Source organism: Homalodisca vitripennis, chromosome 2 (assembly GCF_021130785.1).
Source record: "Homalodisca vitripennis isolate AUS2020 chromosome 2, UT_GWSS_2.1, whole genome shotgun sequence".
NCBI classification, from domain to species: domain Eukaryota; kingdom Metazoa; phylum Arthropoda; class Insecta; order Hemiptera; family Cicadellidae; genus Homalodisca; species Homalodisca vitripennis.
This window is the reverse complement of record NC_060208.1, coordinates 163,009,960-163,037,257: the sequence shown is the minus strand read 5'-3', so window position 1 is coordinate 163,037,257 and position 27,298 is coordinate 163,009,960. Positions and strand designations below refer to the sequence as shown.

General features: G+C 30.7%; 1 protein-coding gene across 1 annotated transcript; it reads left to right on the top strand.

Annotated features, from left to right (window-relative positions):
• Positions 1–17,802: 17,802 nt before the first annotated feature.
• Positions 17,803–24,740, top strand: LOC124354965 (cactin). The gene is made up of 5 exons (XM_046805797.1): positions 17,803–17,991; positions 19,116–19,308; positions 21,471–21,625; positions 22,655–22,799; positions 24,491–24,740. The coding sequence occupies exons 1-5, from the start codon at positions 17,804–17,806 to the stop codon at positions 24,677–24,679; spliced, it is 870 nt and encodes a 289-aa protein (XP_046661753.1). The 5' UTR covers position 17,803; the 3' UTR covers positions 24,680–24,740.
• Positions 24,741–27,298: the final 2,558 nt, after the last annotated feature.

Here is a 27,298-nt window from a genome sequence, read left to right as displayed (position 1 = left end):
TTGGGTGCAATAAAAAACAAAAACATAACATTATTATACCTATTACGCTTACTATGTATGTTGTAGGAGAAAACAAGAACTTACATAACCACAATTAAAAATATTGAACAAGAATTAATATTCCTTTTGGTTGTATAATTGTGTCGGTGTATCTTATCTCAATGAGCGAAGGTCAGTCAGTTGACTGTGTTTCAGACGGCTTTCCTCTAAAGAAAGGGCTGCTGTTGGCCTTCAGGTGGGTAGTTTGGAACAAGTGCGTGACAGTCAGTTATGTTATGTACATTTTTGTTCTCGTTCCTCAAGACCAGTAAGTAAATTTGTCCTGGGTATGGATAGGTTTAAGTTACGGGCATGACAAGTTAAGGTATGGATGGGTTGGATAGAATAAAAATAGACCTATGGCCTTGGTAGTTAAGTTACGGGCATGACAAGTTAAGGTATGGATGGGTTGGATAGAATAAAAATAGACCTATGGCCTTGGTAGTTAAGTTACGGGCATGACAAGTTAAGGTATGGGTGGGTTGGGTAGAATAAAAATAGAACTATGGCCTGGGTAGTTTAAAATATGGGTTATGCTCGTGCAGTACAGTCATAGGTAAGATTTTATGTATTTTGTAAGTAAAAAATGGTGGGTAAGTAAAATGTGGTTGGTACAATACATAAGTACTTCAATTTCAAAAATACATGCAAATATAATAACATTTCATAGGCCTACTTCCTTGTAATGTACCACATCAACATAACCTCATTTTTCCAGAAAGTTATAAACGTAAGCATGTACATTTGTTTTTAACATACGGTACAATTATTAAGGCGTTTGGTAATGAATGTTTTACGGCTTACTAGCCGCCAGCAAAATCTAGCCAACGAATAAATCCCTGTTATAAGTGATTGAAGAGTCCTGAGAGTAAATTGTTTATCTAAAATCAATCAGTTTTTAGTAGTATCTAAAAATAAGCTACTGGCTTGCAGTAATGCTAGAACTGAATTATTGAAATTATAGTTTCATATGCATTATGAACTATAATTCAATTTGTATGGAGGTCAAATTGGTAGCCTACCACTGTAGGGCAATGTTGAAAAATTCGCTAAATTTAGGTTCATATTTCAGTAGACAGTACGGTAACATCTAGACATGAATTAAAAAAAAACAATTCATAGAAAACTAGACAGCTTTATAATTATTTTAAATCCCAGTAATTTTGACTTACTGAAAATAGGCTACTATGCGTTTATAATATTTTAAGTTGAAATCTTTGGAAGTTTTAAAATGTCATAAGGGCATTTATTTCACGGCAACAATAATAATAAACACGACAGTAATACTCGTAGTAGGCCTATATTATTTTATACTCCCACAAAGTGATCAAATCGCAATGTATGTAATAGTATTTTCTCTTGTATGAGCATTTGCAGAAATGAATCATTTACAGCATTTGGTCATATTTCTGAAAATCCTGATACCTCCTGCAGCATTCAGTTTATTATAAGAAAGAATAAAATCAAGAATGACGTTTATACTTGAAGTTCAAGATATATTCATACAGTTTGCGCATTTGAAGTTTGGTTGTTTAGCTCATATGTGCCCACCGGACCCAGTACCCACCAGAATGTTACTAATATTGTGTACTCACTCAGGTACACAGAGTGCAACATACGCGTGGTAAATATTTCAGAAATTCATTCTGTTAGAAAACTCTGTGTATAGATACATATCTCACTGAATACAAATGCATATTTTTGAACCATACATAATATTCGCATTTTCGTCAAGCACAAGTGTTTATTCTCTTAATATTACAAGGTTAAGTAAACCTGTGTAAAAATGTTACTAACATTGTTTACTCACTCAGTTATACAGTGTTTGAACACGCGAGGTAAATATTTTCAGAAATTCATTCTGTTAAAAAACTCTGTGTATACATACATATCTCACTGAATACAAATGCATATTTTTGAACCATACATAGGGCTAATATTCTGATTTTCGTCAAGCACAAGTGTTTATTCTCTTAATATTACAAGGTTAAGTAAACCTGTGTAAAAATGTTACTAACATTGTGTACTCACTCAGTTATACAGTGTTTGAACACGCGCGGTAAATATTTCAGAAAATCGTTCTGTTAGAAAACTCTGTGTATAGATATCTCACTGAATACAAATGCATATCTATGAACCATAGATAATATTCTGATTTTCGTCAAGCACAAGTGTTTATTCTCTTAATATTACAAGGTTAAGTAAACCTGTGTAAAAAATGTTACTAACATTGTTTACTCACTCAGTTATACAGTGTTTGAACACCGCGAGGTAAATATTTCAGAAATTCATTCTGTTAAAAAAAACTCTGTGTATACATACATATCTCACTGAATACAAATGCATATTTTTGAACCATACATAGGCTAATATTCTGATTTTCGTCAAGCACAAGTGTTTATTCTCTTAAATATTACAAAGGTTAAGTAAACCTGTGTAAAAATGTTACTACTCAGTTATACAGTGTTTTGAACACGCGCGGTAAATATTTCAGAAATTCATTCTGTTAAAAAACTCTGTGTATAGATATCTCGGTGAATACAAATGCATATCTATGAACCATAGATAATATTCTGATTTTCGTCAAGTACAAGTGTTTTATTCTCTTAATATTACAAGGTTAAGTAAACCTGTGTAAAAATGTTACTACTCAGTTATACAGTGTTTGAACACGCGCGGTAAATATTTCAGAAATTCGTTCTGTTACAAAACTCTGTGTATAGATATGTCTCAGAATACAAATGCATATCTATGAACCATAGATAATATTCTGATTTTCGTCAAGTACAAGTGTTTATTCTCTTAATATTACAAGGTTAAGTTAAACCTGTGTAAAAATGTTACTACTCAGTTATACAGTGTTTGAACACGCGGCGGTAAATATTTCAGAAATTCGTTCTGTTACAAAAACTCTGTGTATAGATATGTCTCAGAATACAAATGCAATATCTATGAACCATAGATAATATTCTGATTTTTCGTCAAGTACAAGTGTTTATTCTCTTAATATTACAAGGTTAAGTAAACCTGTGTAAAAATGTTACATTACTTTTTCATTCTATATTGATTTGAATAGGGATGGTTTAGAATATATTCAAGAAATTCGATCTAAAACTCAGGTTGTATTAACTAGTCATCGTAATACAAATGCTAAATATTAAAGTATAATTTTAAAATGCTACTGTTTTGTAAGATAAATTTTATTTCTCTGAATACTTACAATAATGAAACTGTTAGAAAATTTCAAATGGGGGGGGGGGTGGGGGGGGGGGGGGGTGGGGGGGGGGGGGGGTGGGGGGGGGGGGGGGTGGGGGGGGGGGGGGGTGGGGGGGGGGGGGGGTGGGGGGGACTGGCCATACCACCCATATGTTGTGTTTTAAATTAAAAGTTTCTTTATTATACCACTAAAATTTTGTTGAATGTGTAAAAACATTGGTGATATTGTTACTAGACTTATATGTAGTCAAGTATAAAATCAGAGAATAGCCATCAAAGTAAGCATATTGAATTTGCTTAGAGTTAAATATAACAAAATGCTCAACTTATCTGTTTCTGAATTCAGTTTGCAGGTTGTATAATATTTCCTGAAGAAAATTATAAGTAGATTTAAAATTTGTTTCCTTAGTCCTAATTGCAACCAATGAGAGTATCTTTTAAGATTTCTTTGTAAACATTGTTAATATTAAAACAACTTCAATTTATACATCTGTGCCTGCAGAAATATACAAAAGAAAAAGTAAAATATAATATTCTTTCTAAAAATAAAATAAATAAATTAAAAAATTTAATTTCAGAAATAACAAACCACTATGGTGGTCTTTTTATACAAGCACTTTAAGAGCCATTTGTACTCTGAATAAACTTGAATTTTGTTCCATAATATATATATATATATATATATATATATATATATATATATATATATATATAAGTAGATATGAATATGAGGTTTCCTAGACCACTTTTGGGACAGACAGAAAATCAATGTAAAATACTGTTCATTGAACCATAAACGAATCTATAAATCACGAACTAAAAATAAACGAATCTATAGCTGTTTGCTTCTACTTTCTTAAGGTGCCTATTGGAAACTTCTGCTTCAAATCAATCTATTGGAAATGATCTCATATCCTGCTTCGAATCAACGAAAATTCTGTTGTAAATATATTAAAATCTTAATGAAAAAATTTTGGAAAAGTTAAAGAAAAAATTATTGAAAAAATAGTATAAAGAATTTAAATTGCCTCCTACAAACCAATATAGTAATAAAAGTACTATTTTGTCCTATAACTATACTATTTTTTCAATAATTTTAAGTCTTAGTTTACAGATTTTTCTATAATAAATAGAAGAATCTATCACTGTTTCAGCAGAAATTGTGCTGATTTCTGTCAAATTCAAGTAAAAATCATTACTTTTTCAAATTCATATTTAAGAAATTTTCCCTATTTAAATGGAGAGGAAAAAGGTATCATGTCCATACTGCAAAAAAGATGTTTTTTGAACATCATTACACCAGGCATTATAATTCAAAGAATCATCTGAAAAATAAAGATATTTATGAAAAAGAACTAAATTATTTGAGGAATTGGGCTAAAGAGAATCAAATCGATGGTCACGAAAAGATGTACAATATAGAAAAATTGTGTGAATTAAAGAAAAGCTTTAAGGAAGATAAAAAAGATCTCAATCTATTTAATGATGAAAAAATTCAATCAATCGCTGAAAAATTGTCCATAGAAACAAACGATAAAACTAAGTCTGAAATGATCAAAGAAATTGATAAAACTCTTAACGAAAAACCTGAAAATATCATAGATGTAGAAGTTTTATCCTCAATACACGGTCTTTTCAAGCAATACATTTTAACAAACTTGAACGATAATTTCATGTCAATTTACAAATATCTATCAATTATGAGGCCAGAAATTAAAAGTTTAATAGAAAAATTTCAAGAGAATGTTAAAAATATGAAGGGTTATCTCTCTTTGGAATGTGAATATGAAAGAACTTTAGTGAACGGTGAAACACAAACGTGTCCAATGTACTTTACTATAAAAGCAGACGAAATCTTCGACGTAAACGACTTTATTACTAAGCAATTTAATAAATTAACACATCGAGAACAGACAAATCATCCAAGTAGAGGTTCTGGATGGACATTTAAAACCTGCAAACAACTAGTTTTGAGCATTAACAAACACGAAATGATGAATGCCGGATCATATATCGATTTACCAAAGAAAATCAAAGATAAAAAAGCTTGTATAAATATAAAAAATAAAGATGACTATTGCTTTATTTATTCTATCCGATGTGCTATTGAAAAACCCGAGATACATGTTGACAGAGCAAAACAATATGAAAAATTTGTAAATGACGAGATATTTTCAGGTTTCGAGTATCCAATGTCTTTAAAAGATATACAGTTATTTGAAAAACGAAGTTATAATTCTAAGTACAATTATCCAAAAATGTCTGTAAATGTGTATAGCTTTGATGAGAAAATTAATATTGTTCCATTGCAAATTTCAGAAATTTATGACGCTGAATTAAACGTTGATTTAATGTATTTTAAGCAAGATGATAAATCTCATTATGTTTTGATCACGGATTTAAATAAACTCATTTTCTCTCAATTATCTAAATGTAAAAATAAAAAATTTCTTTGTAGAAGATGTTTGAGTCATTTCTACAAATCTGGAGATTTAGCAGATCATTTGGAAATTTGTAAAAATCACGAAGTATGCAAACCTATTATGCCATTTCCAGGTCAAACGACAACATTTACTAATTATCAAAAGAAATTTTCTCATTTTCTCATTTTGAAAGCATATTAGAGAAGATTCCAACATGCAAAAACAATCCGCAAAAATCGACTACAACCAGATTCAGAAGCATATTCCTTATGGTTTTACTCTATATTTAGTGTCGAATGTGACCAATCGCATGTACAAACCTATATGTTATAGAGCAAAAAATGAAGACGATTTGCCTAATGTTCCTGCAAAATTGTTTGAAGAGTTCAATAAAATATCAAAATACATAGCTAAAAAGTATAATTCTAAGAACAAAAAACCTATGAAATTGACCGAAGAAGAAGAATTAGCGTACCAAAATTCTAGTCTTTGTCATATTTGTGAATGTGAGGGTTTTGATAATCAAACAAGAAAAAAAGTACGAGATCATTGTCATTTAACAGGTAAATTTAGAGGTTCAGCTCATTTATCTTGTAACTTGAATCTCAAATTTCCCCAGAACATCCCAGTTTTCTGTCACAATATGAGTAACTACGATACCCATTTGTACATAAAAGAATTGGCAAAACAGTATGGTAATGTTGATTTGATTGCAAACAACGATGAACGATATATAAATTATTCAGTAAATTCAGGATATGGGTACGAGTTTGAAGATGATAAACCAAGAAAGTTCATCAAGTTTTCATTCGTAGACACGTTCAGATTTATGGCATCGTCTATTGAAAAGTTAGCTAAAAACCTCAAAAAAGATGATTTCAAGCATACAAATCATTTTATACAAGATGGACGAATATTGAATGCAATTCTAGATAGACAACCAAATGACGAAGAAGAAATCTTTAAAATTCTATCTGGAAAAGGCATATTTCCTTACGAATTTATCGATAGTATTGAAAAACTTGATTACACAGAAGACCTGAAAATTCAAGATTTCTATTCACTTTTGACAGACGAGAGCATATCTGAGAAAGATTATCAACACTACTTGAGCGTTTGGAACAAATTAAAAGAGAAAAATCTTGGAAATTACTCTGATTTGTACAATATCCAAGATGTTTTATTGCTTGCTGATATATTTGAAAATTTCAGAAATATTTGCTTCAATTGCTATAAACTTGATCCGGCACATTATCTAACAGCTCCAAGTCTCGCATGCGACGCTATGTTAAAATTAACGAAAATAGAATTACAATTGATTAGTGATTATAATATGTATTTAATGATTGAAAAAGGTATTTGTGGAGGTATTTCTCAATGTATTAAGCGATATGTTAAAGCAAATAACAAATATTTGAAAGATTTTCGATAAGACAAAGCCCGAAAACTATTTACTTTATGTCGATGCAAACAACCTTTATGGTTATGGTCTTATGCAAAATTTACCATATGGTGATATCAAGTGGATGAATCCTAAAACATATACAAAAGAAGAGTGGCAAGAAACAATTTTAGAACTGGCGACGAAGATTATGGCTATATTCTCGAAGTTGATCTAGGATATTCAACAAATTTACATGAACATCACAAGGATTTACCTCTTGCTCCCGAACATTATAAAAAACAAACTTTGCACAACTTTACTGGATAAAAATGAATACGTTGTTCATTCAAGAAATTTGAAATTCTATCTGGAACAAGGTATGATTTTGAAACATGTGAATAGAGTTATTGCATTCGATCAGAAGCCTTTTATGAAAAAGTACATTGATTTTAAACACAAACATGAGGACCAAAGCTACAAGTGACTTTGAGAAAGATTTTTACAAGCTGATGAACAACTCAGTTTTTGGAAAATCTATGGAAAATGTTAGAAATAGATGTGATATCAAACTAGGAAATGAAGAATTTTCAATTAAACAGGCCAAGAAAACAAACTTCAAATGCTTTAATATCTTTGACGATAACTGTATAGCGAGTCACATGTACAAACAAAAGGTTAAATTTAACAAACCGATCTACATAGGATTTTCAGTTCTTGACCTATCAAAATTGTTAATGTATGAGTTTTATTACGATAAATTAAAGAAGTTTGACCCAAATTTGAATCTGTGTTACATGGATACAGACAGTTATTTCCTAGAATTGAAACGAGATCCTTTTAAAATTATTAAAGAAAATATAGATGACTTTGATACAAGTGATTATCCAAAAGATCACAAATGTTTCACTACTAAAAATAAGAAGGTAATAGGAAAATTCAAAGATGAATTGAATAGTGAAGTTTTAGAAGAATTTTGTGGATTGAGATCGAAGATGTACTCGTACAAATATCTTGACAAAAATCCAGTAAGATGTAAAGGAATTAAGAGAAGCGTTGTAAATAAAACAATAAATATCGAAAACTTGAAGAGATGTTTGTTTGAAGATAAAGAAGAATTTAGGGAGATGACAGTAATCAAAAGCTATAAACATGAGTTGTACACCGTCACTATATAAAACAAGTTAGCACTGAACGCTAAAGATGATAAGAGAATTGTCCTAGAAAATAAGATCGATACAGTACCGTATGGCTATAAAAATGAAGCAAAATCTGATATATTAGACGAATTAAATAAACTTGGAAACTTTGATATATAAATGGAAGATGATTTAATTCACTGCCACAAATGTAAGAAAAAAACAAAAAATATCGATTCTAAAATTGTTCAAACAAAAAACGGATTGTATAGAATTGCAGCAAAATGTTCAAAATGTAAGACAAATAAGAGTAAATTTATAAAGAATCCTTATGAAAAACAAGTAAAGAAAGAATTGAAGAACAAAGAAGAGATAGAAATTGAAGCTAGAGAAATTCATGCACCAGTACGAAAAAAGTTTAAAAAGAGAAAAATTATAACTTTAGGAATTGACGATTTATGGGCAGCAGATTTAGTTATAATGTCTAACTATTCAGATCAAAATGATGGATTTAAGTATATGTTAAATGTTATTGATACTTTCTAAAAATATGCGTGGTCAAGAGCTATCAAAAGAAAAAACGGCAAGGATGTTTCAAAAGCTTTCGAAGATATAGTAAAAGATGCCATAAGGATCAATCACAAACCTCCAAACCTACTTCATACAGATAAGGGTTTAGAGTTTAAAAATAAAGAATTTAACGATGTTTTGAGGAAATACAACATTAAGATTTATCATACTGAAAACGAAGAGAAATCAAGTATTGTAGAGAGATATAACAGAACTCAAAATGAGAGAATGAAAGTAAATTTTGAGATTAATAAAAACTTTAAATGGATCGATATTCTTCAAAAAAATCGTAAACAATTATAACGATACAGTTCACAGTACAATCAAGACGAAACCAAAAGATGTGGATAAGGATGCAGAAAAGGAGTTATTAGAGACCGTTTTCAAGTATGTTCCACCAGAAATTCACACGAAAACTAAATTTAAAGTCAATGATCATGTAAGAATTGTTAGTAAAAAACAAACATTTTCGAACAAATATAAGAACAATTGGTCAAGAGAAATCTTTGTGATTTATCAAATTAATAACACAGATCCTGTAACTTATAGTATAAAAGATTTAAATAATGAAGAAATAACCGGAAAGTTTTATGAATATGAATTGAGAAAGTCAAAGCTGTAATTTTTTCTATATAAATGGAGGCTCAAAAGAAGTGTACAATTTGTCAAGAATATAAATATTTTGAAGAATTTCATAAAAATAAGACTAAAAAAGGAGGAATAGAGTTTATGTGTAAAGTTTGTCGTAGTAAATATGAGAGAGAATTATACGATAAAATAGAAAAATTAACGTTAGAAGAGAAAAAATGTTGCGTTTGTAAAGAAATTAAGGATATTTCCAAATTTTAACGATTGGCATTATAGTAGAGATAAAAAACATACACATTGTAAAGATTGTGCTATAAGAATTCAACGAAAAAGTCAAAAGAAACCGACTCTTTGCGAGTGTGGACGAATCATTCAATGGTTACCTTATCTTCAAAAACATTTACAAACAAAATATCATAATTCAAGAGTTTAATATTTTCATCGTGTAATCTCGATATTCTATAAATCAGTCGAGATTCTGCCATATTTGTAGTAAAATGATTTCCGTTGTATAAAATATTCAAAGATTCTTTCATTTGGTTGTAGAGATTTATACTATTTGGATCTCCATATCTTAATAAAATTTCCATTTCTGGGTAATCAATTTCAAGTTCTTTCAATCTTTTCGGTATTTCTCTCTTTTGAGCTCTGATAACGTAATAAGGATATTCCCACATGTGATTCTTCTTAATTAATACAAAAACATGGTGTTTTTTCTTAGCAAAATCTTTACAAACAAGGTCTGGTTTCATTAAGTCAATTTTTACACTTTGTTTTGCGATTATTTCCGTTTTGATTTCATCTTTAATTTGCAAGTGTTTTACTTCATCCTCTAAATATTTAATCTTGTTTTCAAGTTTGTACTCACCAAATTTTCTAATGGAGGGTAATACTTCTTCTAAAACCCAGTCTTGAAATAATTCTGCTTTCTTCATTTTAGATTTTAATATTAAAGAATATATTCCCGGTTCATTAATGAAAATAGTGTTTTCTTGAAAATTTGAAGGTAGTAACGATTCGTTACCCCCTTTGTTTGTAAATGTTTTTTTGTACTTTTCTTTAACATGGTCAATAATAGCTTTATTCGTATTTTTAAATTCTAATATTTCTGCTACATCTTTTGCTTTGAACCAAAATTCATTATTATCATCCACAATTGTAAGATATGTTTGTTTTCAAATCTAAGTTGATTATTGAGTAGGTCTACAACTGACTCCATTTAGATAGAAAAGAAATTTAACTAGTAATTTTTATTTCAAGAATAAAGGTCAGATTCATTGATAAAAAACAGTGTCAGGATGAAGATTGTTAAGGGGTCATTCGAAATAGCCCCTTGTTTTTTAAGTAAAAATATTGAATTTTGTCATCATCAACTCATTTTTTATTCCTTTTTCAATCTTAAATATATTGTTGTTTTACTCTCATTATTTAATAAATTTCCCTCAGAGTCTTGTATAGTTAGAACGATTTTTTGAATTCTTTTAATATTTTTTCTAATTGGAATATAATCGATTTCATTCAGTTTTTCACTGATTTTTGATCCATAAGCAACATTTGGAAAAAAAGTGTACAAAATTTCAGATTCTTTGTGTAAATGTTCGGTATGATTTTCAAAACTAGGTTCAACGAGATTACAATGTACTTCAATTACATCGAACGGTCTAAATTTTGGCGTTTTATTTCCTAAATATACCTGATTTGGCTCAATAGTTTCTTGAACAAACCCTAACAAATCTACAATAATTGCTGTAAACATTATTCTTACTGGTGATTTTATTTGAATTTTATTAGAGAGATAATTTTTTTGCATTTCAAACTTGTTTTCGTCAAAGTTTAAAGATTTATCTGATTGTTTTGAATGTTTTCAGATAATTTTTAAGGGAATTTTTTATTTGATCGAAGGTATAATATCCTTTGTTTAAACCATAATATTTTGTTATGTTCTTCTCACTAAATCCTATACAATAAGGAGAACTTTCACTAATATTTATTACAAAATTGTCAGAATAAAAACCGCTTAAACCGATAAAATAATTTGATTCTTCCTCTAAATGAATAGGATGTTCTAAGTTTAAAACTAATTGAGAGCTTTCTGAAGTCAACTTGAACGGCTTCATTTTCGCTATTTAAATGGAGAAATTTTTAAAGCAAAAAGATCAGATAAAACTTCAAACGTTTGAAGAAAATAAGAAAGATCAACCAATCAGATTGTTAATTCTTGGTTCAAGTGGATGTGGAAAAACAACTTTATTATTGAATTTTATCTACAATAGGTTGATTCCTTATTCCAATTTGTATGTTTTTAGTAAATCTTTAGAACAAGACGCATACAAAAAATTACAACAAAGATTCAAAAATATTGAGAAGAACTTAAGCAAAGAAATATCACATTTTTATAATGCTTCTGAGGACATAGTTCCGTTAAGCGAATGTAAACCCAATTCGTTAATCGTTTTTTGATGATTGTATTTTGGAAAAACAGGACGTTATTAAAGAATATTTCGTAATGTCTCGTCACAAAAACATATCTTGTATCTATCTTTCCCAATGCTTTTCAAAGGTTGATAAACAAGTTATTAGAAATAATTTGAATATGTTGTGTGTTTTTAAGCAAGACGATCACTATTCGAGAAATATTTACAACAATTATGTGGGACTTGATATGATGAATTTGGTTACAGTTGTACGACAATTTGCTGATATTTCGATTCCAGAATCTGAAGTAGAAGAGTTTGAATTGCCAAAATTACCATCTTCAACACACCTCGAATCATTGAAGAATCTACAATAGTTGAACCAATAAGTCCTAGAACAATGGATATAATAGTTGGTCTAATTGGTAGAAAATTCTTTCCTAGAGTAAAAGATGATAAATTTGGTTTGTATTGGGATAAAAAAAGAACAGTTTTTATGATTGGAAATTTGCCCGTGAATTTTGAACATAATGATATCATTATTAATGAAAAAAACATATGAAGGAACTCAAGGTTTATGGAGATTATTAACAGACCATAACGCTCCAAAAGATAATTTATATTCTGAAGAAGATTTACAAAATTATACTGAAATTTTATGGAAGTCTGATTCAATTTACAAAAATAATGATCCATCCACTAAAAAACCTAAGTCAAGTAGAGGTAAAAAATATATGAAATTAATTAAACCAATTTGGGAAAAATGAATCGAAGGATCAGGTGTGAGAAAATACAGTGATAATAAGATTGAATACAGATATATCGACGATTTGACAAAACTCGATGGAATTATTAATTATATTTATGCTCAAGAAAAGGCTGGAAACAACAACTTTTTGAACGAAAAGAAAGCGATTAAAGATTTTATTTCGAACAAACTGAAATTGATGAAATGATTAAAAAACCTGATGGAATTAAATATTTAAAACGAATTTTGCCCGCAATAAGTTCATTTATGATTGAGGGTAGCGGACTTTTAAATGATTTTATCAATAATTTACCTTTTGAATTACACGTACCAGGTTATCAATATCTGGGGCCTGGGACAAAACTCGAAAAAAGAATGAAAAGAGGAGATCCTGGTATAAATAAATTAGATCAAGCTGCAATGGAGCACGATATTTTTTATGCAAAACATAGAGGCACAAATTCCAGACATATAGCAGATAAAGTTTTGCAAGATAAAGCAATGGATAAATTTTTATCAAAAGATGCTAGTTTAGGTGAAAGATTTGTTGCGCTTCCAACAGCTGGAGCAATGTTTTTGAAGAGAAAACTAGGAATGGGAATCGAAGAGAACTTAAAATTTTAACTATATAAATGGAGGTGAACGTAAATTTCAGCAAAAATCAGAAAGAAAAAATAAAATCCGCTTTTAAGAAAAAAATACCCGTTAGTATTCAATTTAAAATAGATCAACTAAAAAATGGCGAAAGATAACATATTTTTAACAAATAGACAATACAATAAACTCGAAAAACATAAGAAAAACAATAAAGGAACCAGAATAGAATTTTCTTATAATCAGTTGAAAGAACTTAAAAATGGTGGACTTTTGAAAGATTTATTAGATTTTGGAGAAAATATTCCAGTTGTTAAAAATGTTGTTCCTTATGTTCGTAAAGCTGCTCCAATCGTTAAAAAAGACGTGATTCCTATTGTTCGAAACATTTTAAATTGGTTAGATAAAGAGTTTGGAAGATGTTACAGGATCTGGATTAGATGAAAAATCTTTGAATTACGTGAAATCAAACATTGAAAAAAAAATTTAAACCATTAACATTCGGGGAATTGGAAGAAATCTGCAAAAATATTAAACATTTTAGAGGAATCTTCATGAGAGATACATTACCTGAAAAAGTTAAGAAATTTGAGTGTGGAATTGTGAATTTAGACTCGATTATGGGAAGTGGATCGCATTGGATTTGTTATTATAAAAAATGATAAGAATGCATGTTATTTTGATTCGTATGGAAGAATTGAGGACAAACCACCTATAGAATTGATCCAATATTTGAAAAAATCAAGCGTCTACTACAATGATTCTCAGATTCAAGATTATAAAGATCCCCCAATTTGTGGTCATTTATGTGTTTTTGTTTTGAATGAACTGAGTAATGGTAAAGATTTTAAAGAAGTTGTTAACAAATTATTACTTAATAAATATGGATTCACAAAATATTTTTGACGTATTTGGAACACAAATTAAAACAGAAAGTATTCAAAATGTAGATAATAGTTTGAATTTTGATAGTTTGAGAAATGAGTTTTGATAACAAGTTAGAAAATTTATTACAAAACCTTCCAGATTCAGATATATTTGCTGTTGAGATTGAAGATTTTAAAGCAGAATATGATAACAAACTTGCAAATTTCATGAGTTCAAATGAAGTTGCTGATAAAATAAAAACATTGGAAAAAGAAGTTGATGATGGTGTAAAAAAATTATTTACCAATTTAATGTCTCATATCGAAAAAGCTGATAAAATTACTGAAGCGATCAAAGTTGAAAAGAATTATGTTAGTTTGGCTAATAAAAAAAGAATTGTCGGTGTTCGACCTGGTATTGACAAACATGATGTTGTTGTTAAAGAACAAATTTTGAAACCTCTAAAATTATCAGAAAACATCGATATTGTTGATGTACATGATCCGAATGTTAAAAATGCCTTAGTTTTTAAAGGAAAAAGACTTAGCAATGTTAGTAAAGGAATTAATCCATTTGATGTTGTTGTAATGATTCAATTAGAAAGATCATATTAAAATGTTTAATGAACTAAAACAAAATTATAAGAATCATAAACAGCATGTTAAAGATTTTACAACAGAAGTCTATGACAAGTTAGAAGTCTATGAAAAACTTGAAGAAAGAAGTAAAAGATCAGTAGACGATGTTGGTGAAATTAATGAAAAACTTACTAAATTTAAAGAGTCTTTTGATAAGTTTAGTTTAGATGCTACAAAAAACTTTTGAGAATATTGGTCATAAATTTGTTGAATACAATGATTCTTATGCTGACAAATTTCAAAAAATAGAAGAAAAACTTAATAAGTGGGAGGAAGATCTTAATATAATTTTTAAAAATATTGATAAAAGATTTAAAAGTTTAGGCGGCTAAGATGACTAATTTTCCTTATATAAATGACGCTCATATACTGTGTGAGATGTAAAGAAAAAACTGAAACAAATGATATAAAATACTATGCAAACATCATTGGAGTTAAGAGAATATCTGGAAAATGTGCTGAATGTAACGCTAAAAAGAGCCAATTTATAAAAATTTGAAATTTTTTCCTAATAAATAGAGATGGCGGGACATTACAGTGCTTTCGATCTTTTTATAATGCAACACGAAAGAGATTTGAAAAAAGAACATTGGGATGATATTTCTCAAAAATATGAATTATCCGAAGATATGATGAGATTATACGTAAACAAATTGAATTGGTATAACATTGCTAAATATCAAACTTTATCATCAGAGTTCATTCAAGAAAATATACATTATCAATTAAAAGATCATATGTCTGTTCTTTGTCTCTATCAACACTTGAGTATAAAGTTTTTGGATGAAAATAAAGATACAGTTGATTGGAATAATATTATAGATAGTGGTTACTATCCTATGCAAATGTTATTGAAATAATGTGACTGAGATCGCAAAATTTAAGGAAGAGAATCCTGAATATGACGAAGTAGATCATTAAAAAATGACTAAAATCTTTTCTTATCGACTTATACATGTTTTAAAATTTTCGTAAAAAAATCTTGACATTTTTTCTATATAAATGGCGGACTACAGAAAGTATGCTAGTGATATTGAAAGGGCGGAGTTTAAAAATTTCTATCCAATTAGTAAAACAACATTTGAATGAACCGAATAAAAGAACTGAGTTTAATATTGATTTTGGAGATAGTTTTTGCTCGTCTAACTTCTGGAACTTTAACAAAACAAGATGGTCAAGCGTATCTTGGAACAAATGATGTCAGATTGATTGATAATTTCGTGCCGTTTTTATTTTCTAAAATTGAAGTAAGAAAACGCAATAAATTGATAGAAGAAATTGAAAATTGTGGTCAATTAAGTACTATTAAAGGAACCATATCCTATTCCAAAAGTGATGTATTTTCAAACAGTTTTGAATCAACTTTTAAATTTGGACAGTTTGAAGCGGTCGGTGATTTAGCACATTTTGGCTTAGGATTCTTTGAAAATGTAAATTTTCCAATCTATAAAGGTGGATTCTACATTAGTTTTATAAGAGCTGAAGATGATGATGCGATATTAAAAACCAAAACTGGAAATGATATGCCAGTTGATGGAAAAATAACAATTACAGATTTTTTCATTTGGTTTCCGATGATTGATTACAAAACTACGAGTAAAATTCGGTTGATTGATGAAATTACAAAAAGTCAAAACATTATGTTTAATTTTCTAGATTGGCAATGTATTGAGCAAAAAGGTATTTCCGGAACAACTTATTCGTTCGATATCACAAATATTTATAGAAATATCTTCAATCCCAAGTTCGTTATCATTGGTTTTCAAACAGATAGACAGAATAATCAAGAAAAAAATCCTTCAAAGTTTGATAGTTTGAATGTAAAAAATATCAGAGTAAAATTGAATGGTTCTTATTATCCAGATGAATTACAAAATTTAAAACATTTCCGGTGGTCTTTTCAGAATCATGTATCAGATGTATCAAGATTTTAAGAAAGTTTACTACAAAAATATGGAAATGTATTACAACCCCAAAGAATTTATAGCAAATAGACCCATTTATGTCATTGATACAACAAAGAGTTTGACAAATATTTCTAGTTCAAAGAACGATATAATTATCAATATGGATTTTCAAAATGCTGTTACAAACGCGATTTGTTATGTGGTTGTGGTTTCTGAGAAATTTTTATCATATGACGTGATTAAGAACAATATTAGAGAAATTCAGTAAAATTTTAGATTTATGGATTTTACATTCCATTTCAGAGATTTTTTTATTAAGATTTTAATATATTTACCACAGAATTTTCGTTGATTCGAAGCAGATATGAGATCATTTCCAATAGATTGATTCGAAGCAGAAGTTTCGAATAGGCACCTTAAGAAAGTAGAAGCAAACAGCTATAGATTCGTTTATGGTTCAATGAACAGTATTTTACATTGATTTTCTGTCTGTCCCAAAAGTGTCTAGGAACCTCATATTCATATCTACATTAAACTGAATAAATAGCAATAGCCTTATTTTAATTTCAATAAACATTGAATAACAAAAAGTACTTGCTCCGCCGGGAGTCGAACCCGGATCTCTCACTTGCCGGGTGAATGTGCTACCATTACACCACAGAGCGCTTACTTTTTCCGATTCAATTATTTTGTATTTGGCCGTATCTGTCACATATGCGTTTAAATAAGCAAACTAACATATGATTGGAAGACCAAATACCTGTCAAACGACTTTTATTTACACTAAACTGTATAAATAGCAATAGCCTTATTTAATTTCAATAAACATTGAATCACAAAAAGTACTTGCTCTGCCGGGAGTCGAACCCGGATCTCTCACTTTGCCGGGTGAATGTGCTACCATTACACCACAGAGCGCTTACTTTTTTTTTCCCGATTAAATTATTTTGTATTTGGCCATATCTGTCACATATGTGTTTGTATGTGATATATATATATATATATATATATGAACTTGAATTTTGTATATTTATATATAAAAAACTTGAATTTTCTTCCAGAAGAATGATATCAAACCATTTTCTTCCTTATATATATATATATATATATATATATATATATATATATATATATATATACACACACACACACACATAAGAAATGTCTTTGATTTTGTTCAGTGTTTGTAATTTGTTGATAAATAATTGTTATGAAAGACATTTTCAATAAAATGTTAAATATAAACTCCACTAATAACATCTGTCTCTGATCAGCTCACATGGCAAGGGCAAGACTGAGAGACCGCCACCAGGACAACCTCCGCCGCAAGCTAGAGTTGTTGAAAGCAGAACAGGGGGTGGAAGAGGAGGAGGGATCGGAAGGTGAAGGGGCAGCTGAGGGTACAACATTGTCAGCAGATGAAGCGCCTGAGAAACCAGAGGAGAAGGAGGAGAGTGAAGGATCAGAGTAAGTGCTTTGTTGTATTTTACTACATTAACATATAATAGCAAAGCCTCTTTTAAGTTATAAGCTATTTTAAGTCATGATACTGCTAATAGGCCTTTAAACTCTCAGGTATTTTAAGCCCATAGGGTATTGATGTAAGGATATCTAGATTTGAGCAAATTAAACAGGAAATGGCTTCCTTCCTGCAAAATGGTTATTGACTTATGGCTTAATTGATTCCTCTACAAGGGCTTAATTAATTGTGTTGGATTTGAAACTATTATAAACTAGAACATTACATTTTGTTTGATCTTCTTTCCTCATAAACAGCTTGTGTGTAATTATATAGTCTAGTTTCAGGGTACCTACAATTATGTACGCAATACGCATCCTACAGCCACAGTCCTATACAACAGTTTTTTTCTAGTGTAGGTTACTATTCCAAAAATTAGCAGTCAAAATGACCATTGAGTGTTCATAAAAAGACAGTTAAAATTTATGGAAACAGACATTCAGTGAAAATTATGAATGTCAAGAAGAAGGGAAATTGGATGAATATAGTACCTGAAGTATTGCCATTGTGTGTAACACAATTCTTGGTTTAAAATTTGTTATTGGCGATGGAGGTTTTGAAAGGATAACAAGATTTCGGACATTTGGCATTGTTTACCAGGTGTTATATCTTTTGTAACATATAACGATGGCAAGTGTCGGAAATCCTGTTATCCTTACAATTCTTGAGTAAGCATTCTTCTCCTATGATTTGAATTCCATGCCAAAGTTTCATATAATTCAATGTTTATCATGAATCTCTTATACAACTATGAATTTAATCTGACTTAATCTTAATTACATTTCAAAGCTAGATAACAAAAACATAATCAGTCAGGATTCGTCAACAGTTCATCAGTTTTCCAGAAAAAAAGGATGTAAACTGTCTTAGATAGTAGAAAATACTAGACAAATCAGTCATAGTGAAGAGAAAATAAACTGTAAAAACTAGTTAATGTGTATGTACTTATGACAGTAGAGGTATAGTAGTATTTGTGTCAGAACAAAATGGTTGTTAAATTCCATCTGAATCCAAATTTTCACTGCAAACAAATCCTTGTAAATGTTTACTATGTACTGTGCTGTGTTGTCAGGGTGGATGAGGATCAAGTGGCCAACGCAATGCTGACAGAGAGTTTCGCCGACTACGACTCAGGACAGTACAGTCCCCGGTACCTGAGCCAGTCACAACTAGAACCAGGGACACTGGTCACTACGGAGGAGGATGATGCCAAGAGGTTGGTGTTTGCCAGACTACAGGTGCAGGGCACTGGCAAGAGTGTGCAGGTAAATATAGAATATTTTAACTAAGAGTTATTAGTGAGCTGTTGTATGTATATTAAAATATTTATTTAAATTTGTTTTTTAAATAAGCTTGCTAAAAACAGCGTGAACATTTTTAACTTTCTTTACTGCATCAGATGTAGCGTCAACACTTTCACTACCAGAGCTGCGTTGCCTGTTCCAGTACCAAACACTGCTCCACTTGATAACCAAAAATGTAACATTATGTACTCTACAGATAGTTAGAGTAGTATTCACTACCAAAACTAACTGAATTATCTATCTAAATACTGAACAATTCATCACTAGATAAAATTATAAATTATAGTCATGAGATGTGGCAATTTTAACTATGAGAAGTTCCAGAAATTTGTTAATAAAATACAATCAAATAAAGCTACAAGAAAAATGTTATTATTGATCTTCACAATAGTCTCTCCATCTAATTTTAAACAATTATTTCAATTCCCATGATTAGAATCACCATTTATAGTCCTCCAAATTTAACCTGTTCAGCACCATCCTTCACCTCTTATCGGGCTTTAGGGTAGGATGTGTGACAACATTAGAATATCTTTATTTACCAAAACCTCTTGCACAAGGGGGGTTAGATTGTTGTGTTGCAAAATCCAGGCAGTTCCAATTTTTAGTCTTGAACATGGAAAATTTGTTAGCAGCCACAAAAAAACTTGTGGAAAAATACTTCAGGGTACTTTGACGGCAGTCGGAGGTGATCAGCTTGTACAAACAATGGACACTCTCATAGAAACATTATCTACCGATTCACAATCTCTTCAAACATGTTTACGACATACAATCGTCTCTGTACATCAAGTCCAATGTTTGGAGGATTTTTAAGGGTTTTTCACCAGATTTCACCTAAAATTTGATTTCAACACGTTGCTTGTAACTTGATTCCATAATTTTTACGATGCTCTAAAAAATTATTATTTTTTAAACGTGTTTATAAATTACTGTGTTGCCTATTTTCAAGTTATAACTGAATTCCATGAAATTATTTGCCACACCTTGTAGAGTAGTATTAACAATACATTTACCAGAGCCAACTGAACTGTTTGTCCAAATATTAGACAATTTACTACTTGTTAACCAAAGTCTGAAACTATACAGTATCTCTACTGTAACTCTCAGTAACTCTCTGGATAAAGGTACACAACGTTATTTCTCAGGTCAGAACAAACACACACATGGGTCTGCGATGCTTAATTTCCCATTTGTCTGTATGTGTTTTTTTATAAAAAAATTAATATCTTAAAAACTAATAGATGAAATGGTATCAAATTTTGTTTAAATGTTTATAAAAATATTAAGATATTATCTTTAATTTTTTTTATAATGGCAACCATTACAATTTTTTAAATTTGAATATTTTAAATACCAGCAATTTTTCTCAAGAATTACAGGAACAACATTTTTTTAGAGAAACAAGTCTAATGACATCAAAACTATTTAAATAAAAATAATAATATCTGATTTAGAGCAGATTTATTGTAACAAGACATGGCCCACATTGAGGTTTTCAACGAATAGCCAACAATACAAAAGTGAATTAACAGAGTGCCGTTTGACTTTTTTTTAGTAAAGAAATAAATCCTAAAACAATAGATCTTAAAATAAATTAAATGAACATCAAATATTTGACACTACACTATCCTTAAATAAGCTTGAAATGTGTATTTAAATTCTATCACATCATAAAGCACAAAAGTTGTAAGTTTGTTTTCACTGCTTGCCACGTTTGGAGGAGGAAGTGCTTATGGGGATAATAATAATCTAATAACCTATTTGAATATTGAGTTTAGCTCCAGTTCACCGTCCTGGTATTTGACGCTGTCTCAGACTTGACTCCTGGAATCTGGAGTCATATTCGTCTGAAGAGATCCAAAGAAAGACGGCAACAAAACTCAAAACGAACCTTTATATTGTTTTAACATCAAAGACACCCCTATTTATATGTGAAGTGGCAGTCTCATTGTCTCACTAGAAGTGCACAATTAAGTGCACTATGACGTTTCTGATATAATCTCTAAGCACGGTGAAGCAACCTAGTTTTCTACACATAAATGTTATTCAACATTCAAATTGAATTAACCCTTCCTACTATAGCTACGTTATGTCTAATAACCTATGTTTGGTTGTCACAGCCAGCCACGTCTCTGGAGGAAGAGGTGCTGCAGAGAGAAGCTCGCAAGGGGATGACCAACGATGAGGCAGAATTCTCTGTAGAGTCTATCCTGGACAGTCAGGTCTATCTGTGGTCTGACAAGTACCGTCCTCGCAAACCAAGATACTTCAACAGGTATAAAACAAATTTAAATAACATTGTTTCTGTAAATAAATAACATAAAAACAGGTTCACGTATTATGTTTAAAACAACCCTAACAATTTCAAATTTTAGTAGATTCAACTCAATGACTTGAGCACATGTTATAATATAGTTGTGTAATTCAGGGATTCTAATAAAGAAAGAGATAGAAACCTAACAAGACCTGTAAACCTGTATGTAAAAATCCGTTTTTGCAGAATCTGTTGTTTCAACAATGTATACAAAAATTAATTGTTTGTTCTCTAATGTCTTAAAGATGCAAATACTTGAATTTAATTGATCTAAAAGTTAAATACTAGTGAAAAATCCACACCATCTTTACTACATTTATTTAACAAAGGAGTGATCAATACACTTTTTTGAAAAAGAGAGGCTTCACAAAGGCAATGTTTTTCATTTGTGATTTTCCTTTAATGCGATCTCTTCTTAAAAAAAAAAAAAAAAAAACTATGATTAGTTTGAATAAGTGTCTCTCAGGTATATTATAGTTTAAATCTGGTTGTAAAACTCAATAAAAATATTACAATTACAGTACAATCTTATGTAAAATGTAGTCAACCACGCATGGGGTCGACCATGAGGACATAGCATAGCTTTTTAAAACATAAATAAAAAAAGTGTACTTAAAAAAGTCTAATAAAAGAACTATATGCAAAGTAGAATTACTTATGATAATTTATTTAAGTGAGTGATTGTATTCAAAATTTTGTCTCAGAGAATATTGCCAAACTGAGTGCAGGAGACTACAAATTTTATGATTTTAAAAACGAATTAGGCAAAAGACTAACAGATGTCAAGGTTATGTGGAGACGTGAGTAGAAATTTGATGAGCTACCAAGCTGCTATATTGTCACAAAAACATTACTAATTTCTGAAAAGTGTGACAAACTGCTGTGGTGTGACCTATCGTGTGTTGGTAACAAAGTCGGGTATGTTACTAAAAACACTCCCGTAATACTAAAGTAATAATGAAATGATAATATCCAATGCTTGTGTTTTAGAGTTCACACGGGATTCGAGTGGAATAAATACAACCAGACTCACTACGACATGGACAACCCTCCACCCAAGATTGTGCAGGGCTACAAGTTCAATATCTTCTACCCTGACCTCATCGACAAGAATGCAACTCCAGAGTACTTCTTGGTCAGTCCTTTTAATTGTAAAAGATTTAAGTATGTTTTTACTAGTAAAGGAGGATGAAATGTGGTGTTATATAAAGTGCGGTAAAATGATGCTAAAATGGAATATAAAAAATAATTTTATTTGGATAGCATTTTATATATGAAGATCATCCGGAAAGGAAGGTCCAATTTCTTATAAGAGATAAATTACAACAGATAACAAAAATTTTTTTAGTTGATTCCAGAAATATTTTTTTTGTTTTTCAACAATTTTTTGGTTTAAACATTTGTTATAATGTTCTATGAGATTTGAATTGCTGATGTATAATAAGTCTGCTGCCCGTGAGGATAACCAATATTTAACGGCTTCTTTCACATCATCATTGGGCTGTATGGCAGGTGGTCAATCTGTTCCCAACCAAATGATCTGATGAGATATTGGGTTTGGATGGCAGAGTGCAGTCTGTTTTCATGCAACAAGAGAACTCCAGATATAATTAGGTCACATCGCTTATTTTACATTGCACATCGAAATTTAGTCAGAATATCGCAATAAGTGGCTGCATTATTGTTTTTCTTCATTCCATAAACTTGACTAACAATATTCCTTGTCTATCCCAAAACACAGTCGCCATAACCTTGTGGGTGAGATTGTTTGTTTGGCCTTGACTTTAATTGGTGACATTGTGTGACGCCATTCCATTGACTGGCGTTTCGTTTCTGAGATTATGTAAGAAACCCATGTCTTGTCACCTTTGACAATGTTCTCTAAAAGTGTATCACATTCCTCATGATATTAGAGCAAAAACTCAAGAGCACAACCCATTCTTCTCATTTTGTGTTTCTTGTAAGCAGCCTGAGAATATAAGCACAATTTGCGAAATTTCTAATGTTCAGAGACAATTATTGTGCAATTGTTTTACTTATGATCAAATTCCAATGCTAATGATGAAATGGTAAATTGCTAATCTTCAACGACATTGAAAATCTTCAAAACGCACTTCTGCACTTTACTGTCACTCATCGCATTGAGGCTGTACTCTTCACTTATCTGTCTATGAATGTTCCTTGCTGCTGGAACATTTCTTGCTGTCAAAAAACGGATAATTGATCGTATTGAGTTGGTAGGTTGATTAGTTGTTTTGAACGTCTTAAATTCGCACTCTTCTTAAACAGTAAACAGCACTCTAGAATGATTTAAATGCAAATGGTGTCATTTTGTACACAAGGCATGTTAGGATTCGATATGAGTGCGCATTGCTCTGTTCGCTTGCTTTTTGAGTAGTTACCACAAAACAGACCTTATTTTCTGGATGACCCTTGTATTTCATTAAGAGGCCAGGTAGTATAAAAAGTTACTTGTGCAATAATTACTTATATGTACAATATAATGGCACTTAATATCAACAATTATGTAGAATCAGGTAAGTTCATTGACAAGTAACCTTAACCACTTTATTTGCAGCTGATTAAAGTTGACTTTGTTTAAACTTTTTTCAGTATCAACTACCTCTGTTTCTTTGGCTTACATTTTAGTAATAACATACATATATGGGAAATGTTACACAGTATTTATGTAAAAAATATAAAATATGCAAGATTTACATTATAATAATTGACACATGAATAATAATGAAAACATAATCCAAATACAAATATTTTGCTTCTGCCCTATATATGTTCTCTTAATCTTACTCAAATTCCTGTTTACAGACACCATGTCCGGAAAATCATGATTTTGCAATCCTCCGGTTCCACGCAGGACCACCGTATGAAGACATAGCCTTCAAGATTGTGAACAGAGAGTGGGAGTACTCGTATAAACGTGGCTTCCGCTGCCAGTTCCACAACAACATCTTTCAACTATGGTTCCACTTCAAGCGATATCGCTACAGGAGATAAAGTTCCGGTTGAACATTCGACCTGTGTATCTGTGTAAATAAAATTGTATATCATTTTTAAATGTTGTATTTTTATTGTTTGTTTTAATTAGGATAGTTTAGTGTACTTAACAATTGAATAAAGTGTTATATTACTCTCAGGCTAGAAAATAAATAATTAAGGACAGACCAGGCTGTATGAGTTGTATGTCACATTGTGCAGGTCGATTTATGCAACTCCTATGATAACACTATTTCCTCAGTAGTGGTGATATATTCACAAAGGTGCAGGATCTACTAAAAACTGGTTTTTAATATATATATATATATAAAAAAAAATAAACTACACTACAAAACAAAAGCTGAAGAAAAGTTGGAGCAGGTTTTGATAGTTTGTCCATCAATGTGGGATTTGAGTAAATTGACCATTCCCACAGCACAACAAATTTTAATAATTTTTTTCAGTGGTAAATAAAATTTTATTTTTGTCTTAAAGCTAATATTTTACATTATATGCTCTAAAATAATGTAAAAAACCATGATTTCTTTAAATATGTTTTAATTATGAAAATTATTATTTTATAACGATATTTGGATATCTGTGTAATTTTTTGAGATATTTACACGCATGTAAAAATATCATAAAATCTAAAATAAAACCTACATATACACCTAACTTACATCCTTTTTATATGAACCCAACTAGTATGTTGCTTATGTGTGAAAGTTCAAAGCACTTGTCAGGATGCAGTGCAGGTTTCACAGTACACACTTTGCATTAAAAACATATTTACACCAATGAAACAAAACTCTCTCAAAGTAATAAATAAAACAGACAAAATAAGAATAGACTGGCATAGGAGTCTCAGAAGCAGTAATGTACATCACTGGCGGATCAACAAAGTATTAGGTAGAAAGCAACAGGTGCAGGGGCAGCTGTGCACGCTTGACAAAAGACTTCCTCTGTCATGGCATTGAGAATTGGCAGCTGACAACAATAAAATGTTACTTGTGATACACATAGAACTGTCTCTAAACTCATTTAGAGAACAACGGAAACGGGAATTCTTTGGACTACGAAACTCTCTTTGGGGTTTAATGTATTATATCTGACATATTAGTATTTAGAGCAAGATTTACCGATAAGAGTCGATAGTCTTCCCCAATCCCACATATGAGGGGTGGGTGAATGAAAAAATAGGTCTTTGCCAATCCCAAATGTGAGTTGACGAAAATTAAAAGGTGTAAATATCCATGTATGCAAGTTGGGTAAATTGAAAGAGGTCAGTATTGTAGGTCCTAATGTCCTTTCTATAATTTTTCTCCTATTATCAATTATAGTATTATTTTCTTTCCATTTATAATATTGGTAATGAGAAAAAAAACAAAAGTGTGCAAGGCAGTGTACCACTGTAATTACTCAGTCACATTCCTGGAATCACAAGTATGATTGTAGGTAACCTGTATTTGTGTCAGGTATCTTGGCATGGACCAGTATTTGGAGATTTCTGGGTGTAGGATAATATAAAAACTAGACTATTGTGTAATGTATTGTAAGAAGTTTTCAATGTTATTTAAAAGTACATATGGATCTCCTGCTGGTGAATGATAGTGTCACTATTACAATTTTTAAACTATTGATAATTATGGTGGAAACTTAAAAATTTAATTCTACACTAAAATTAACAAGAGTGTTACTGGATCTTTACAAACTCAAAATATGGAAGACCATTTCTAAATATTGTGGTGGAATTTCCATATTTTCTGATGATTACAATGGAGGTCCCAGTTTTTTGCTAAAACTTGGCAATGTTTGATGCGAAGTGATCCACTGAAATACACTCCCTCACACAACCCATGGAGGAACAGATAACAGTTTTCAATTTTCTTCTTTTCTTTCAAACTCCTCTCTCATTGAGAACCACAACGTTCATTAGTTTGTTCCACCTAACGATGGCAAATGTCCTGAAAAATCCTGTTTCCTTCACAATCCTTCCATCGTCAAAAATAAACTTCAAACAAAGTACTTAGATCTTGTTTGTAATTTGAAATTCATCATCATCCGACGTTTCCGTTATCACAGGTCGTCGTACACAGCCTCCTCCACTTTTGTCTGTCATTCCAGGTCTCCTCTTCCTCCACCTATCAATTTCATCCTCATGGCACCTTGTTAAATCAGACTTTGTTTGAGTTGCTACCAAAATGATAACTCTAGGAGAAACATAACTTGAGTTCCAATTCCCCATCCTGAGTTCCCTTTTCTTTTTGATGCCCCAATTTACAGCTTTTCAATTCTTCTTGTAAATTATGTAGCTTGATGCTATGTTGGCTTGTTATCAAATTAATATCCTTGTTTCAGGGTCATAATATTTATTTGATATTTCCTCAGCTCCTTTTTCCGCTATGCGCAGAACTGTCTCAACTTTGTTTTTTCCCAAATTGAAGCTGATTAGCTATCTCATGCAGTTCAATTATGCTAGTGTTTTGCTCGCTTCCATAAGTTTGATTTTTGATGCATGTTCCATCATAAGTTTACTTCAATTTGGAATTATTGAAATAAACTTAAATAATTTTGCTAAGGCATAAATTTGGAATTTGTCCTTCATTTACATTTATTTTAAAGTTTTCTAGTTGCTTTGTG